The following is an 11584-nucleotide window of genomic DNA, read 5'->3' on the forward strand; positions in this document are numbered from 1 at the left end:
CACAAGTTAGAGCCAACTGGTTATTAAATTAAACAAAGGACAGAGGGAATAAAGTTGAGGGTTAGGGAGGTGCTGGTGGATCAGGGAGGAGTCAAGGGTGAATGTGATCAATATACATTGTATAAAATTCTCAATTAATTAATAAAAGTATTTAAAATAATTTTACTTTTGAGAATTCAAAGTTTTGAGGAACAATCACCTAAACATTGATATTTTCTGCTCTTTTCATTTTTTCTTTTTTGTGCTGGAGATTGAATCAAGGGTCCTGGCAAAGTACCTACCACTGAGTGGTATCCCAGTCTCATCATGCTATTTTCAAAACCAGAAACAGGACACTGAAAAGCAAAGGGTTATAAAAACTATTGTGACATCAACATGACATAATTCAGCATCCCGAAGTTGCTTAGTTTCCTTCCATCCCATGATCATGTGTTTCTCTGTTGGGTTTTTTTTCACAAGAGTGAAAAAAAATGTCAGTCTCTGTGCCCAGGGATCTTACACTTTCCAGATATATAATCTTACTGATTGAAATGGGAAGATGCCTTGGTGTTTGACTGAGTAACAGAACCACACAGCTTGGTAAGATACACAGTTCTCAGCACTGAGCCTGGCATAGTAATTGTCTCCTGGTCAGTTTATTGACATGAATGTTAACTTCCTCTGGTCACTGCATCAGAAATGCTTGGAGGGATACTTACTGGAAGAGAATACCTTCAGATCACAGATGAGCTCTTGGAAGTGAAAGTTCACAAATAATTAATGGATTCTATTTTCCCAAGGTGAAAGGCAGACTCAATTACAGAACTAGATCTAGTGAGCCTAAGATGAAAGGTTCACTGAAAATGTCACTGCATGCTGTGAGGCTGCAGATTTAGATTTGTAAGAAGACAGAGCTCCTACCTTCCATGTTCTTATTTCTATGGAGCAGAGTCTACAAGTAACAGAAAAGTCACGAACAAGTTGTTTCTTAAGGAACATTCAGGAAGTAAGATACAGACACAAAGTGAACACACTTGGCAGTCATCCAAATGAGTCCTAAGTAACTGGTTTGCAAATCTCCTATCCATGCAATTGAAAGTATCAGTTTTAAGGAACATAAAGTTCAGTGTCATAGATTTTTTTTACATGCATATTAGGTCCATCATTTTATTAGCCAGAAAAATTTGGACTTGATCAATTTTCTCATTTGTAGAAAGCATTAGTAGTTCATTAATACTTTAAGTGGTTGTATAGGGATGGCTAGTGGAGAATCTGGTATGTAGTAACTTTTAGTAAATGATTATAGTGATGATGAGGATGATGATGCTGGACACGGGATTCAGTTTTAGTAGACAGCTAGATAGATACTCACAGTTAGGTGAATATATACTACTCTTCAAGAGACATTGTTAGGAACCATATGATCTACTTTATTCATGTTTATATTTCTGGGCTCATATTTATTATTATTTTATATTTCCTAAAGTATTATTTTTTGTTGTTCTAATATTGTAAATAGATGTTGTTCCTGTGTGCTAAAGATAAAATGCATTTGACCTGTGATCATTCTGAAAACATAACTGTTTGCCAAAAGTTTCTTTGAGTTGTTATTCTTCTAAATATGTTTTAGTTTTTTCAATCTATTTCAACTTGAATGATAGTCAATACGGTTTGCTTTGTGTATCAACAGCATAAAAAACTGTGTGGGGAAAATATAACAATTGTAATAAAGTATGTTTGATTTACCATTGTACTAAAGTTAGAGCAATTTTATGCATTAGAAGGCATATCTTTATGTCAAATACATTTTGAAGGTGTTTAAAGCAAGAATGTAGTGAGGGCATATTCATTATTTATTTCAAGGGCTATTATTTAGAACTTTTAAATTGCTGAGAAAATAATACTGGTGGAATGACTTGTCTTCTTCATTAGACTGGATCTTTGATAAGAGGAAGGAGCCTATCTAATTTGCTAATTCCAACCTATAGCTGAAACTTCAAAAAGAGTGTTTTTTTTTTTTTTTTTTTCAAAGTTACTGCTTAACAAACATAGAAACTACGCTTAATCTTTAACATTACTCTGGTAAAATATATCTGCCTGGTATGGTGGCACGTGCCTGTAATCCCAGTACACGCCAGAGGGAGGCAGGAGGGCAAGGAGTTCAAGGTTAGCCTTGGCTACATAGACAGTTTGGGGCCAGCCATGGCTGAATGAAATTCTGTCTTAAAAACCAAAACCAAAACAACATTTTCTTCCCTGATTATACTTACATTTTATGAGAATCTAGTTATTCAATATAATGGAGAGTTTAAAGCCCAAAAAATTTAAGGCAGCATCTTTATGCCTTGGATATATACTCTGTTTGTTTTTCAAATAAGTTAAAGTTTTCTTTTTTCCTAAGAAGGAAAGGCTACTGGGTGACTCTCCATTAATGTTGTCTGCTTTTAATACAATCGTTTATTTTAGCTGCCTTAGATCATTAGCATCATAAGAAGAAAACTCAAGATTTAATTTCATTCAGTCACAAGCTTTTTGTTCCAGAACTGACAGGGGCTAAGTATGAAATTATAGCGTTGGTAGTAATTTCCCTCATTCTTGGCAAGCACAATCAGGTGCTGATGTTCAGGGTGTACTGCTGGCAACTTGATTAGCATTTGATCCTCCTCCACAGAAAGTTCAACCTTACACTTGCACAGAACCCAGTGTTCCAGTGGGAAAATGTTAAGAAACAAAGAAGGCATTCCCTTCCTTTGATCTGTTCCCCATAGCGTCTGTACTTGGCCTTAACTCGCAGAGAGCACAGTAGACCTTAAGGGTGCTAATTCCCCACTAGTCCCTGCGTTCACTCTGTTCAGAGTTTACTACCTGAGTTTTGGAAGCTGAAAGACATTGTTTTGCAAGTCCTGGAAAAATCCATTAGGCAGGTGTTCAGAATAGATAACAGAGATCCACTGATGGATCCTTCTCAAAGAGCTCCATCTTTTGACCAATTTCCCTCGATTAGAGAATCAGACTCACTAGGGTCAAGATGACTCTACACTGGGATAAAATTTTAAATGCCTAAATTTTCAAAGCTAGTGCACAGAAAGAATTATTGCTACAACTAATTTCTTCTAACTCAAATGAACAGCACTTTTGGGTTAAATAAGAGTTTCATCCCAATGCCATCAGGACTTACATTCTGCTTTAGACTGACTACCATACACTTAAAAGTGAAATATTTAAATAACAAAAATAACTAATTTTTGTTTAACTTTTTTTTCCTTATGAAGCAGAATTTCAGTCTGGCCTGAAACTTATCATATCATCCAGGATAGCTTTGAAGTTCTGGGAAATTTTATCCCAAAATAATTGGTTTGTATCTTTTTCCTTCTGAGTTTATTAGACAAGAGAAAATGATTTACCAACTGAGGACCAAATGCATTGTCCATCCTTAGGATTTCTTCAGCTCACCATGGTTACTAAAAAGGTGGATTTGGGGTTACCCAAGGTACTGGAAAAGAATGGGCAGGAGGGACAAGGAGATTTAGGACAATGACACCCATGTGATGCTTTGCTTTGTCTCCATCTGACTAAAAAGATAACCAGCAGCTAAAAACATTTTAATGAATAATGATTGTGATCTAACTGCAAGCATAAACTCTGGGTGAGTGTCATTATGTGGACAGTGATAGCAGTAGCTCTGTGGGTTTGGGACAGGAAGAAAATTAGATGCAAGTGACAAATCTCTTTTCTTTCACATAGCAATTCAGAATACACACACGTCTTAGCCCATATTATCTGACTTATATATGAATTACATGTGAGATTGAGATTAGTATTCTCTGATAAGGAATAACTAACAAGATTCAGGTTGTTGGGTAGCTAGTATAAATACCTAGCGTTGGGCAAAGATTCAAATATGTCTTCTTGTTATTAGTTTACTGCTTTATCCACCAGTCTATTCTAAAGAGAATTGGTAGGTTACATTTAAGGAGAAATTTCAAACACTTTGAGCTTTAGCTTTTCTGAAAGTTAAAAATTCTTTTGACCTATTTCTTTTCATTTTATGTGCTTAAGTGTTTTACTTGCATGTATGTAAGTGCATCATGTGTGTGCAATGCCCACAGAGGCCAGAAGATGGTGTCAGATCCCCTGGAATTGGAGTTACAGATGGCTGTTAGCTCTCACATGGGTGCTGGGAGCCAAACCCAGGTCTTCTGCTCTTAAATGCTGAGCCATCTCTCCAGTTCCCCGTTCAGATATTCTAAACTTTAAAGCAGGATTTAGTTTTCTCATCCAAAAAAAAGGCATGGTAAACCAGACCTGTGCTTCAGGATCATGGGTACACCTTAGAATCACTTATATATAAGTGATTCCAAGCGTCAGTTCCCAGAGATCAAAGGTGGATTAATTAGCTCTAGATGGGCAGTGGCTGCTTTTTCTCTTCTTCCTCCTCCAAGTTCTTTTAAAAAACAATCTTCTTATGTAATAATAATTTTCAATAGGAATAAGAGCCATTGTTCTGAAAGATCTGGGAAGTCTTTCCTTCTATGTGCCTGAGTGTTACAGGGATTTATGCAATGGTTGTCATGTTCTATGTATTAGTTTGAAGAGAAATTAAATTTTACTACTCTTTCTGTGTAGACTGGCTTCCCTAATAGAAACTTATACCCAGTTCTCACTTAAGAGATTCCGTGAAAGACAGAATATTTCAGTGGACTCTTGTGTTACCCAGTTACAACTCTACTGTAGCTTGACTCTCCTTGCTGACTTCAGCCTGATGACTATCTACTTATGCTACAGAGTTACTGTACCCATGGGAAAGCATTCTCTGTAAACAAATAACCAAAAGAGCAGCTATTCAGACATGTATAAATATCACTGTGTCAAAGATATAGAGTCAGGCAAGAAGGAGATTCCAATTACTATGCACTAAGTCATTGAACAAAACTATAGACAGAAGTCAGGGGATCACACACATTCTCAGGACACCTTGGTTTCTTCTAGTGATTCTTCTCAGCCAGCTGGACAGACTGAGCTCTAAAATATAGGGAATAAAAGTGTCTAAAGCAACTTTTGAGAACTACAGAAAACATGTTTAAATTACAAGTGAATTACATAAGTCAGAAAGAAATAAAGAAAACCAAACAACAAGCTCTTCTGCTGAAATGGCATAAATCTATTAAACTTCTAGGGTTCTACACCTCCATGAGGGTTTATAAGCAGTTAGCAGTTGATGAGGGCTAGAGAGATGTTTTCTTCAGTGGGATAGTAACCAGCAAGTTGCCCATGCTCCTGTAAGCAACTATCATGAAACTCATTTAAGTGAAAACAGACATGAAAGTTGAAGGGGGCTAGTTGGGAAGAGGAAGGAGTTCAGCGGGAGAAAGAGGCAAAGGAGGGTAATGGTTTGAATACGATAGAAATACATGGTGAAAACATCATAATGAAACCCATTTTGTGTAAAATTTATATATGTAAAGCCCTCAAAATAGAGGGAGAGCTGCCCAAATAAATAAATAACTTTGGAAAAAACTAAGAGATTAAGTGATGGAAAGCCGCCACTCAGTCTGGGTGCACATGGTGGGTACAGAGTGGCTAGTGTACAGGCATAGTGGCTTTTATTTGCTAAGAACCAAATATGAATTCTCAGATGACAGTTTCAGTTATCCCTGAAAGCTTCCAGATGATTGAAGGTGAGAATGCTGTGCAGAAGCCTAGAAAACTGCACTGAATCAAGGTGAGAGGAAAGCATGTTTAAGATAAGGAAAATTCCAGAAATCTTCTTTTTTAAGCACTCACTCCTTAGTCAGTGGCTGAGAGTGGCCAGGAATCCTGCTAGTTATTTGGACAAACGGAGAGTTGGGGTTTTGAGATGAGGGTCTGGGGAAACATAGAGACTATTCTGTGTGGTCGCTATTAGAATCCAACTTCAGCAAAAATTTCAAAAAGGCAATGGTCTCTGTCAGAACAATCTGTGACAACTGTGCTGATGTATAGGAACTTCAAGTTTGTACTGTATTTTCTGAGGTTGAAAATGTTATTTTAACAATTTTTTGTGTCTATCTCTTATCAAAAATGTAATCAAAATTACCAAACAATCCACTCTTATTTCATGACCATTGTAAAAGTACCACATTTTATAGCTCCTTACTAGCCTTTGCCAAATGAGAGCTCACGGGCCAAATGTGGCCACCACTTTCTTCTATGATCCATTAGCTAAGAATATTTTTACAATGTTTAAGTGGTTTGAAGAAAAATTAAAAAAAATATATCCAGGCATGTGAAAACTGTACGGAAGTTTACATTTCAGTGTCCATATAAAGTTTTATTAGAATGCAGCTGTTCCCTTTTGATTATACTATCTATAGCTGCTTCTGAGTTACAATGACAGAGTTGAGTCATAAGGAGAAGGGTCAGGGTCACCCTGTTGTAGAAACTTAAAGAAATTGAATTTTAACCTTTTTTTTTTCAAGAAACACTGGGCAAGGTGACCAACTACTCTTGAAGTGCGCATCTGAATTTTTACCTTGGAATCATTGAAACCCAAAAGTTACCTTGGCTCATCAAAGTATTTAGGGTGTTGAAATAAAGTTAAATGTTCTATACTGAATCTATAATTTCTTTGTGCATTTCACATTCTCAGTTTTGGAGAGAACAATAAGATTTATAGGTCTAGCGCCTTTGAGTTGTAGGCAGAGTCTTGATGAATGCATGATTAAGATAAAGAACTTGTTGCTTAAGATTGCTTTAAAAATTTGCTAAAATGTAGATATCAAAAATGTGATTGTGTAGCAATAGTATAGTCACTACTTATTAGATATTTTTTTCTTTTATTTTAGGGCTACATTGGAAATAAAGGATAAGAGCTTAGTCAACTGAACTGAATCCTAAATTATAAGTGCCATCCAGACATTATGTGCTTATGTTACATAATTCTAATTTTACGTAACCTTCTGTTTTTTTAAAATGAATGGAAATAAAGTTGATTTTGATAAATTTACTTTAATGTACAAAATAAAATATGTCATTTCTGTTTTTACCCCTTCCTTCCTTCCTTCCTTCCTTCCCTCCCTCCCTCCCTCCTTCCTTCCTTTCTTTCTTTTGTTTCTTTCCTTCTTTCTTTGATAAGATCTCCCTATAGCCCCAACTGACCTGGAACTCACTATGTAGACCAAGATGGCCTTTATCTCACAGAGATGTGCATGCTTCTGCCTCCAAAGTGCTGGGACTAAAGGCATGTACCACTATACCAGGTTCACTGCTTCTGTTTCTAAATGTGTGTGATGCAACTAGGTACCTTGTAGCTGAGTATGACCCAGGATAATGGCCATCAGATGTGTAATCTGTTGGTGAAGTTGGTGCCATCCATTTTATGGTTTTCTGTAACAACAGCCTAAGCAAAGATAAGTACTTGTAAACTTATCTAGTAGAAGGGTTTATCTAACCCACTGGATCTAAGAGAGTTTTAATCCTCTATTTTTTTTTAACCATTGTCTACAATTTCCATGTTCATTGTTGCATATTCATTTTAAAATAGAAAAACATCTCACAAAAAATCATTCTATTAGTTTTTATTACCAGAGTTATTTCTGTACTTTGGGCAAATATTTTCAATAAGTGAAATCTCCAATGATTATATATTTGTATATTATTTGGACTTTTTCCTTAGATTTTTAGTTTTTTATTTTTGAGAGTTTCATGCATAAATATTGTCTTTGCTTTATTTCCACCCTTCCCCGTCCCCACCAACTCCTCCATGTCCCCCCACAGCCTCTCAATTTCTTGTCTTCTTCTTAATTATTGTTGCATATACATAAATACTTTCATAAACATACAAATATACACGCTATATGTAATTTCTTAGATTCATGAAAATAATAAATCAACAGCATCTGCTTAATATAGCTACTTTTTACAATTTTTAAACCATCCTTTTCATTTTCTTTAGAAGCTTTGTGGTAATTTTTGTTATGATTTTGCAACCATTTTCCTCCTTGAAACCAAAAGTCCCTTCCTGTGGTCGTTACTGATGATATTTACATCCAGTGACATTTGGGTTTCAAGTCTTTGAGTTCTGGGACAATATCTCCTTCCCTCTCTTATATGCCTCAGAACAACACTGTATAAAAATACTACTTAAGGAACGCTGTTTATGATGTGGAAGGGATGATGAAGATGGTTCTGAGAGAACAGAGATACGTTAGTCACATCCTTGGTATTACCACCCGTTTTTGTTGTTGTTATAGCCATCTGATCCCCACGGTTCACTGAATGTACCAAGACATTCTACTAGATTCTCCCTTAATCTAGCCGGAAGCTCTAGTTTCTTGGCTATTTAAAAAAATATACTGAGTTGTAAATAGTGGAAAGGAGTGAGCATGTCTGACTACTTCACAGACTCTGCACTGTTCTCTACCTCTTAGCCAGGAGAAAGAGTACTACAGCATGGCGACAGTCAGTTAAAGATGCTCAGATAAATAGGCTTAGTTTCCTCAACCCACAGACTCTCCCAGCACCTCATCTGCCACTGAACTGCCTATTTTTGTTTCACATTCTGATTCCCAGAGGCTTATCTGCTCTTAGAATTAAGCACCTGATCTACCACAGGTGGGTATTTGGGTTGACCTTTCAAGTAGAACTGCCTTTTGTCAGAACTTTCAGTACAGAGAATAAAGCATAATATCATGTTTTCAGTGAGCTGCAATGTCACCATGTGTTTCCAAGTGAGCTAGCAAGAGGCAGTGCCTTTAAAACAAATTCACCCAGTCAGTGGTCTCCTCAGCCCTGGATAAGACCAAACTCCTTATGCATCAGCCGGTTTCTGTGCTATTGGCTCTCTTTTTAGAAGAAACTATAAACCAAAGGGAAGGAAAATGAGAAAGAAAGATGTCAAGTAATAGAAATGAGTAAAAGGTGGTATTTCAGAAGGCTGGATTCCTAGAAGCTTTAGAAACTTTTTTTTCATGCCCCACTCATCCAGGATCCTATATACGAAATTAGGAATGATTTGTTATGCCTGGGTTATTACTGTAAACTAAGCCCGCTCTTTTGATCTAGTAGCAGAATTAGTTCAAATCATCATTTTACATCCTAATAAACAGAAAATTATGTTAACTAAGTGGCATCCAGAGAGCATTGACCCAATGAACTCTCTGTTCTCGGGTAGCTAATTTCTATTGTCTTGGCTTACTCATCTAGCATAGATAATTTCCAGCCCATTCTAGGTTCTTTCAGTTTACGACTCTGACTTATATTTTCAGGAAATATAACAACATATTTTCCATCCAGAAAGCCAGCTTGTGATTATTGCCTTAACTTGGCTGAGACATTATCCCTAATATGAATTACAGAAAGTAGATGTGAAAACCATAAGTCTCTCCTTTGACTTCCTTCCTGTGCTTTCCTTCTGCTGTTCGCCGCCTTCTAGATAGATGGCGCTCTTTTCTCAGAGACAGGTCTGATCATATTTCTCATCAAAATATCAGAGAATATACCTTACTTTTAAACAATCGTTAATTAAAGAAATCAGACAAGCAATTTGCAGCACCTTGGGAACAAAAGCAACATGGGGGAAATGATCTTTTATGACTCAAGAGCTCCATTGAAACCTGTGACTTGTGCTTAATAGGTGAAGCAAATATTGTAACTACACATGAAAGTGGCATGCTCATGATGCCCACACAGCCCCAGTGGGAAGAACTCACATAAGGAGCCATTTTAAAGTGCCAAAATGTTCATCTACTTTAACAAAAGTGAATAAATGCTATTCCACATTAGGAGGTACGATCAGAATATGCAGCTCGATGCTAACACACTGAGCATCAGTCTCAATACTGACAGCTTTCACAGTCTTTACCAAATTAATTCAGAACACCTGGTACAACGGAAAGTGGACCACGAACTCTTTTGAAGTCATTTTACTAGATAAAAATTACATATCCTCCCCAGACCGTCCTATACAACCTCCAATACTATAGCAGATTCTTTTAGTCACTATCACCCTAACGGATTCCCACGTTACAGCACTGAAATAACAACCATGTCCTGTAGCTGTCCTGAACCACTGGACAACTCCAGATGCCACTCACGACTCCCCCCAGAAGGTCTGCAGGAAGAAAATGCAAACTGCGTGAAGCAATACACCTGCGTGCTTGCTGTATCTCAATAACACAGTCCTGGAGAGATGCCAGGAAGGTTTTCTCCACACAGGGCATCCTCAGAATGGAGGGATAGTGTGATAAAAGCTCCCAGGACAAGGAGGAGAGGGGTGGGGCTGTGATTCAGTCTAAACAAGCAGGTCTAAAAAACTCGGCAAGTTCAGCTCTTTAAACTACCAAGAAGCCTCTGTCATTCAGTTAGGGAAAGCTAACTAGAATTCCTCCCTCACTCCTCACAACTTACTGTTCCCAAAGCTCATGCAGAGGGATTGAGACCCTTGCTTTCCCTCAAGGCTCAGAATAAGAAAGGCTCTAAGACAGAGGCCCCCACTTCCTGCATCTTACTAGCTTTGGGAAAAGAAACTTCTTTGGGGGATTTTGAATGTTTCCTTTATCAAGGGAGGGGGAAAAGCAAATTTTCACTCAAACATAAACAGTAAGCACTCTATCCAGGTCACCCCCTCTGTCACCCCTGTTTACTTCTCTGTAACTCACTGGACTTTGTCCCCTCACGCCCTCAGAGTCCCACGCTTGGAGCTAGGCGTATCCCTTACCTGACGATGACATACATGACCAGGAAGTTTCCGAAGAGGCCCACTACACACACAACGGAGTACAGGGCCATGATGGTGATGGCCGTGACCATGGAAGGACTGCCGGTCGGAGGGCACAGATTGTCGCTCCCGTCCAGCTCAGTGCGGTTCAGACCACACGGGTCGGACTGGTTACCATCTACGTGAGACAAGTTGAACCAGGAGCCAAGACTGGTTGCTGAGGAGCAACTTGCAGGCACCAAGGGGTCAGAGCAATTGCTAGCATTCACCGAGACGGTGTGGCTGTCCATGGTGCTGACGGCCTGCTTGTGGGAGATGCGGGGTAACTCGGAGCACCGCGACTTTTCAGTTCCAGAGCCCCAGCCTTTTCCTTTTAAGGATGCCTCAGCTTCCGCAATTTCTTTCAGAGACCAGCCCCGGAGGAACCGGAGAAGAGCGTCAGGCAGAAGGAAACGTCTGAGCATCTGACATTATCCTCTGCTTGTAGACGCTTCCCACCTTAAAAGTACACAGAGGCGCGTCCTGAAACGCTGCACCACTGGGCAGAGGGAAGCGAGCACTGTGCGGGATCATAGGCTGGAGAAGAGGGAGGAGGGAGAAGGGGTGGATTTTGCGCAAAGCAATTCTAAGAGTCCTGCTTCTCTTGCTACTCTTCAGTGCAAACGTGTGAAACGGCGGGGGACGGGGGCCCAGTGGGGAAGGGAGAGGTCAGAAAGGGAAGGGAGTTGCAGAGAAGGGTGGGAAGAGAGATTCACAAGTTTCTCAGCAAGAATAAAGCCTAAGAAAGGGCGCACATCACTCCTTTTTTCTAGCGCCGTTTTTTTTTTTTTTTTTTTTTTTTTTTTTTTTAAAAAAAAAAAAAAAAAAAAAAGAGGACGATAAATCTTTCACTGTGATATATCAAAATAA

The 11584-nt window shown here is 38.5% G+C and overlaps 1 protein-coding gene across 3 annotated transcripts in view; it reads right to left on the reverse strand.

The window, feature by feature from the left end:
* Oprm1 (opioid receptor mu 1) overlaps positions 1-11089 on the reverse strand; it is a 68437-nt gene extending 57348 nt beyond the window's left edge. For all 3 annotated transcript variants that reach the window (XM_008854729.1, XM_008854730.2, XM_008854728.1), the window contains exon 1: positions 10676-11089. In XM_008854729.1, coding sequence (XP_008852951.1) covers positions 10676-10965 — 290 coding nt within the window. In that variant the 5' untranslated portion in view covers positions 10966-11089. The remainder of the gene's footprint in view (positions 1-10675) is intronic.
* Positions 11090-11584: the final 495 nt, after the last annotated feature.

Source organism: Nannospalax galili, unplaced genomic scaffold, assembly GCF_000622305.1.
Source record: "Nannospalax galili isolate Female #2095 unplaced genomic scaffold, S.galili_v1.0 scaffold1087, whole genome shotgun sequence".
Taxonomy (NCBI): Eukaryota; Metazoa; Chordata; class Mammalia; order Rodentia; family Spalacidae; genus Nannospalax; species Nannospalax galili.